At 44.5% G+C, this 7,500-nt stretch overlaps 2 protein-coding genes across 2 annotated transcripts in view; one reads left to right on the top strand and one right to left on the bottom strand.

The window, feature by feature from the left end:
* The window catches only part of LOC121712887 (chymotrypsin-like elastase family member 2A), a 9,214-nt gene extending 2,566 nt beyond the window's left edge, over positions 1 to 6,648 (bottom strand). The window contains exons 1-4 of the mRNA XM_042096984.1: positions 4,788 to 6,648; positions 2,958 to 3,046; positions 2,673 to 2,770; positions 1,289 to 1,411 (exon numbers count right to left, since the gene is read on the bottom strand). Of these exons, the coding sequence (XP_041952918.1) occupies positions 1,289 to 1,411; positions 2,673 to 2,770; positions 2,958 to 3,046; positions 4,788 to 4,827 (350 nt within the window). The 5' untranslated portion in view covers positions 4,828 to 6,648. The remainder of the gene's footprint in view (positions 1 to 1,288; positions 1,412 to 2,672; positions 2,771 to 2,957; positions 3,047 to 4,787) is intronic.
* LOC121712888 (chymotrypsin-like elastase family member 2A) overlaps positions 6,484 to 7,500 on the top strand; it is a 5,886-nt gene continuing 4,869 nt past the window's right edge. The window contains exon 1 of the mRNA XM_042096985.1: positions 6,484 to 6,565. Coding sequence (XP_041952919.1) covers positions 6,529 to 6,565 — 37 coding nt within the window. The 5' untranslated portion in view covers positions 6,484 to 6,528. The remainder of the gene's footprint in view (positions 6,566 to 7,500) is intronic.

Here is a 7,500-nt window from a genome sequence, read left to right as displayed (position 1 = left end):
ATCTCTATGGCACTTCCCTCTGCCCTGTCCCACCTTGACAATAGCAACACCTATGTAAGAATGCTGTTCATTGACTTCAGCTCAGCATTCAACACCATCATTCCCAAACTCAGTGAACTGGGCATCAATACTTTCCTCTGTAACTGGATTCTGGACTTCCTAACCAACAGACCTCAGTCTGTTAGGTTAGATAACCACACCTCCTCAACCATCACCCTGAACACCGGCGTACCACAGGGATGTGTGCTGAGCCCTCTCCTCTACTCCCTCTTCACCTACGACTGCACACCTGTACATGGCTCTAACAAAATTGTCAAGTTTGCAGATGACACTACGGTGATTGGTCTCATCAGCAACAACCATGAGGCGGCCTACAGGGAGGAGGCCCAGCAGCTAACATCGTGGTGCACTGACAACAACCTGGCTCTCAACACCAAAAAGACCAAAGAGCTCATTGTGGACTTTAGGAAGTCTAAAGCTAGCACACACACACCCATTCTCATCAACGGGACTACACTACCCTCTCCCACACATATGTCTATTTATTTACAAAGGTACATACTGTAATTACACTTATACATAGCCATATTCTACTGCTCCTCATACTATTCATCCTGCACATACACTTATTCTTACTATTATTATAATGTTACGTTTCTGCACTACAATGGTACTGTTACCACACTGCACATAGCTGTACATATCTGTCTATATGGTTCATACTAAATATCCATATTTATTCAGTTTTTCTGTAATATATTCTGTTAATACACTGCATATATCTATATTGTTCTTACTACTACTATAATGGTACTGCCACTACATTGCACATATCTGTACATGTTGTTCATACATTCATATTTCATAGCCATATTTATTCTGCTCTTATAAGGTAACTGCTAATACCCATATGCACATATTTATATTTCATTTATACTACTCTAAACCACCTTCTGCAAAACAACTGTATACTACTGGCTACACTGCACTATATTTCTTGTCCTGTCTAGGCACCATTTGTCTATACTTTGTATATCACATTGTACTTTTCTGCTTTTGCACTTTTGGTTAGATACAAACTGTATTTCGTTGTCTCTGTACTTGTACTCTGCCCAATGACAATGAAGTTGGATCTAATCTAATCTAATCTAATCTAAATGTCCTATTCATCCATTTTGTAAGTATTGCATTGGGCAGTCCTTTGATTTGGTGACTGAATCAAGTCCCCAGAGCTAAGTTGAGCTCTGTGTGTGTGTGTGTGTGTGTGTGTGTGTGTGTGTGTGTGTACCGGATGAAGAAGGGGTTCCACTTCTCGTGAACAATGATCTGTCCGGCGTTGATGAACTGAGCGGCCTCCTCGGTCACTGTCAGATCGTGTTTCCCCAGGGCCACACGGTAGGTGTTGCTGCTGCTGCAGGATGGAACAGGGGATGCAGAGACAGGAGAGATGGAGGGAGAGAAGAACAGGGATGGATTACTGCACGGGCCTACCGGGCCCAGGGGCCCAAGGGGTCAGGGGGCCCTGAAGCCCAAGCCTTTGCATGGAATCATTGCCTCAATATCAACAAATCAGGATGTTGGCTATATAAATCTGATTGAATTTAGTATTGGCCATCCCCAAAATGCACCAGAATACAGGAAATCACATCAAACAAATAAAAAATGTCCTGGGGGAGGAGCCCCAACCCCCCCCCCCCCCCCCCCACACACACACACACACACACATATACGACAATAAGTGGGGGGCCCTTAATACATCTGGGCCCAGGGGCCCGAAAGTTCATAATCCGCCCATGGAGAAGAAGGGAGGGATAGGAAAGAAGGGAAGGGAGAGAAGGAGAAGAGAGGTACCATCCATGTCAGCAGACTGCATTGATACCATGCAGAGTAAGGAGGACCCAGTCAGCATGTATGAGAATACCTCCACATATGTGTGTGTGTATGTGTGTGTGTGTCTCATGTTCTGAATGGCTGCTATGTGTATAAGGGAATGTACATTGCCAGACATGACAGAATTGTTGACTTAATAGTTGAACACATAATTCCATATGCTTCACCATGCAAAATCTACAAGAATGTATGCGTCTCACCTTGCATGTTCAAACTCTGTAATAGTGGAAAAAATGTGTTTTCAAATGTTGCTGCAAAAAAGCCAGATATTGTTGTTGTTGATGAGGACAGCAGAGAAGTAACCATTCTTGAAGTAGGCTGTGCATTTGACTATTCTAGAGGATGCCTACCTTACAAAGCTTTTAAAGTATCAGCCACTCAGAGACATTGTTGTACAGCTTAGGTACAAATGTAAGCTGTTGGTGTATATATTTGGAAGCCTAGGTAATGTCCACAGACTAGTAGTCAGGGGGTTGCAGATTGCTGGTCTCTCTAAGACAAGAGCAAAGGCTCTAGCAAAATTCTGCTCAATTTCTGTGATAATTGGCAGTCGCCACATCTGGAGAAGGCGCTGTTTTTTGAACCCCTGAACTGAGACCAGAGGCATAGGCTACTGGGTTTACAATGCTGGTATCTAAGATTGTTTGTGTTCAATGAAATCTATTGTAAAATGTGAACACAAATAAAGGTATTAAAATGTCTGTGTGTGTGTCTGTGTGTGTGGTGTGTGCGTGTGTGTGTGTGTGTCTGGTGTGTGTGTGTGTGTGTGTGTGTGTGTGTACCTGATGCAGTGGGCAGCAGTGAGGACCCAGTCAGCAGAGATGAGGGTTCCTCCACAGGTGTGGTACCAGTTGCCATTTCTGGTGTATTGCAGAGAGATCTGAGAGGGAGAAAGAGATGGAGAGATAATGGGAGAGATGGAGAGATTGAGATGGTGAAAGAGGGATGGAGAGATTGATTTTCGTAATGACATTTATTATTTGAAAGAAAATACTGTGTGTGTGTGTGTCTGTTTCTGTGTCTGTATGTATGAAGAGTGTGTGTGTGTGTGTGAGATGTTCCTGTACCTGCCAGGGCCAGCTGTGGGCTCTGGCATCCACTCCTCCCACCACCCTCGTCACCACAGGGGGGAATGTGGGCAGCCCACAACCGTAGGCTACACACGCACACACACACACACACACACACACGCACACACACACACGCACACACACGCACACACACAAACACATTAATACACATCACACATCATACATACAGACACCACACATACACATACACACACACGCACAAACACATTAATACACATCACACACACACACACAGACACACACAGACACACACACACGCACACACACACAAACACATTAATACACATCACACATCATACATACAGACACCACACACGCACACACACTCTCTCACACACACACACACACACACATACAGACACCACACACACACACATATCATACATACAGACACACACAAGAGAGAGAGAGAAAAAATAATGAGAAGGCATGAGTAAACTATATGATCAATTGTGGAAGTGTCGTTCTTAGCATCTACACCTAAACTCAATGCCAGTGAGACTGTTCCATCAGTGCTAAGATCAGACTGTTCTATCGGTGCTAAGATCAGACTGTTCTATCAGTGTTAAAGGAGAATTCCGGTGTGATATTGACCTAAAGTGTGTTGAAACATGATACCGAGTGTGAACGTATGTCTCATAGCTCACCTCGGCTTGTCCCCTGCACTCAGAAATCTGGCGCTAGTTAGCCAATGCTACCAACACAGTGTTTCGTTGTGGTGCCTCGGGCATCAGCCTAGCCATGCAAATAAATCACTGTTTTACACCATTTACGAGGCTCAAAGTAGCTCCATACTTCATTGGTAGACTTCCGAGGGCCTTGACATTTAAAACGAGACATGGAGAACTTTGAAAAAGCACTGGTAGTTTATTTACAAGACGATTTATATCATATTTATTTATTTATTTTCAAAAAATAATTCAGTGGAAATGCAAGGATTCAGTTGCTTCCAGTAGCAGCAACTGGAATCCATTCATTTTTACGGAATTATTTTTGGAATCTGATCCCTGATCATACCCGTTTGTTCGTACTCGTCGCTCGACTTATCGTGACTAAATTCAAGATGGCGTCGAACGGTAAAATTCCTTAAGGTACTGTCTGTATAAATCGTCTTGTAAATAAACTACCAGTGCTTTTTCAAAGTTCTCTATGTCTCGTTTTAAATGTCAAGGCCTTCGGAAGTCTACCAATGAAGTATGGAGCTACTTTGAGCCTCGTAAATGGTGTAAAACAGTGATTTAGTTGCATGGCTAGGCCGATGCCCGAGGCACCACAACGAAACACTGTGTTGGTAGCATTGGCTAACTAGCACCAGATTTCTGAGTGCAGGGGACAAGCCGAGGTGAGCTATGAAACATACGTTCACACTCGGTATCATGTTTCAACACACTTTAGGTCAAAATCACACCGGAATTATCCTTTAAGATCAGACTGTTCTATCGGTGCTAAGACCAGACTGTTCAGTGCTAATATCAGACTGTTCTATTGGTGCAAAGAGCAGACTGTTCCATCAGTGCTAAGATCAGACTGTTCAGTGCTAAGATCAGACTGTTCCATCAGTGCTAAGATCAGACTGTTCAGTGCTAATATCAGACTTTTCTATTGGTGCAAAGAGCAGACTGTTCCATCAGTGCTAAAATCAGACTGCTCTATTAGTGCTAAAAGCAGACTTTTCTGTCAGTGCTAAGATAAGAATGTTCTGTCAGTGCTAAGATCAGACTGTTCTATTGGTGCTAACATTTGACTGCTATGTTGGTGCTAACATTTGACTGTTTTATCGGTGCTAACTTGGGAGATGGATCTTACCTCCAGCAACCAGAACAGCGAGGACCACAAACTTCATCATCCTTCTATCTACAACTCCTCAGCCCTGCTGCACCCTCTTTTATATCCATTTGTTGAACACACACACACACACGCATGCAAATACACACACACACACACACAGGAGGGATAAAATTAGATTTTTAAACAAATACAGTGCCAGCTGAAGGGTCAGGCTTTTTTCCAAGGTCACTTTCCCGTTGACTAGACATGGCCGCACTTGATCCTCACCTGGGCCATCAAAACAGGCTGGCCTCACCTGACCCCTAGCCTGTTCACTGACCCCTGCATTCACTCACCTGCCCTCAGGGTTATCTGCCTCCAGTGGTTCTCTGCTACATACTGTACAGCACCTGAATACCAAGACCCTGTGTGTCAGAACTGCCAGGAAGATAGTAGAGGCTCGGAGCTCATAATCATCAAACATTTCCAAAATCGTTGACTAAACTTGAAAAGAAGACATTTTGTCAGTTAAGTTGCATACATCGTAGTTGCATATTATAGTCATTCTGATATACTGTGCAGATCACAGAATGACTGTGTGTACCATTTTTAGTTTAATCACTGTCAGTCAGTCAGACAGGTATTGGTTGTCAGGCACATTGGATTCTGATCTGGTGTGTATCCTTGGAGACGGAGGTCTGGGTAACCAGGGTGTTACAGATTATTTATGCAAACTTTTAACCTCCTTCATTTGTTGGTGCCCCTGTGCATCTAACCTCCTCTGAAATAGCTCCATTTGTGTTGGCCAATGCACATAGCACGGCTGCTGGTGTGTGTGTGTGTGTATGTGTATGTGTGTGTGAGTTATGCACATGGTACAGCTGCTGGTGTGTGTGTGTTTATGTGTGTTTTGATTCTGATGAAGACGCTTTCTGCGTCAAAACGTTAGTCACCAGCACCATTAAAGCTCGGGTCAGTTATTCGCATGCTCTGGTCTGGTAGTGGACTGTGGGTTCATTCTTTTGAAGTGGCCCCAGTCCTGCTGTTGATTCTGTGGTCCTGCTCCATGAGCACCGACAGGCTAGACCAAGAGAGAGGAAGAGATAGATAGAGAGATTTGAGATTTTAACTCATTCTTTATTGGTTTACAAAAACACTGAAAGATTCACACAATTAAACTTTTGTGTAGGATAAAAATTATGTTAAAAAAATTTAAAAGGAGAAAGAAAGGGAGAGAGAGAGAGAAGTCCATTTTATTGATTTGACCTACTACTTTTACTTCTTACTTGTCTACTTCAATAAATCGGCAGTATTTGGTGTGCGAGGCCATCCTGGTCTGACTGTGTGTGTGTGTGTGTGTGAGAGTATGAGGAGGAGGAGGTGACATTCAGGTTTTCCATTCAGCTGGTGCGTTCCCAAGATAAAGAAGTATTTTGGGATGTTTATCTCCCAGGTTAGTTGATAGAGCCTGCAACGGCCATCTTAGAGCCACGTCTTACACAAGCACCCTCAAACATACACACACACACACAAACACACACACACACACACACACACACACACACACACACACACAGCCATGTCAGAGCCACGTCTTACACAAGCACCCTAAAACAGACACACACACACACACACGTGTCAGAGCCACGTCTTACATAAGCACCTGTGACCAGACCAGCACCCATACCGGTGCAATCTTGATCCACTCCCCTCCGTCCCTCACCCCTCACTGGTGGGGTATTTAAAGCCACCTGAGGATGACCGCTCCCACACAGCCATCATGAAGGTCCTGGTCTTTGCTCTGCTCGTCGTCGGCGGTAAGGCACTCTTCTGCTGGCATAGGTGGACACATTCACCTTTTGCCCCACGCACGCACGCACGCACACACACACACACACACACACACCACACGGGGGCAGCCGTGGCCTACTGGTTAGCGCTTCGGACTTGTAACCGGAGGGTTGCCGGTTCGAACACCAGTAGGCATGGCTGAAGTGCCCTTGAGCAAGGCACCTAACCCCTCACTGCTCCCCGAGCTGCCGCAGGCAGCTCACTGCGCTGGGATTAGTGTGTCTTCACCTCACTGTGTGTACACTGTGTGTGTTTCACTAATTCACGGATTGGGATAAATGCAGAGACCAAATTTCCCTCACGGGATCAAAAGAGTATATATACTATACACAAACATTCTTCGGCTGGCGCAGGTGGACACACTCACCTTTTGCCCTACACACACACACACACCCATACATACACACACACACACTGTTCTGCTGGCGCACGTGGACACACTCACCTTTTGCCCTACACACACACACACACACACATACCCATACACACACACACACACACACTCTTCTGCTGGGATAGGTGGACACATTCACCTTTCACCCTACACACCTTCATCTGTCCGTCTTCATCTGTAGACGTTAACATTCACACACAGATTGTGGTTGTATAATTTGGTACGGTTTATAGCCAAAAAAAATACAGGTCAATAACAGCAACATATGTATATTGCATATTTCCATTCATATTAACACACACACACACCACTGCATTTATAGAATTACCTCTTCTGCACATAGACAACAGTAAAAAACAGAAAACAGAGTTAAATACACAATCGTCAGAGTAGAAGCTCCACGTGTCTCACTGCTGTATGTGAGTTTAAGTGTGAGAGTGTGAAGTCTGGGTCTTTCACCCATATCGCCCCTGATGGGGGAGTGTAAAGTCTGGATCATATCGGTCC

Source organism: Alosa sapidissima, chromosome 7 (genome assembly GCF_018492685.1).
Source record: "Alosa sapidissima isolate fAloSap1 chromosome 7, fAloSap1.pri, whole genome shotgun sequence".
Taxonomy (NCBI): domain Eukaryota; kingdom Metazoa; phylum Chordata; class Actinopteri; order Clupeiformes; family Clupeidae; genus Alosa; species Alosa sapidissima.
Note: the sequence above shows the minus strand (reverse complement) of the source record. Positions and strands in the feature narration are given on the sequence as shown.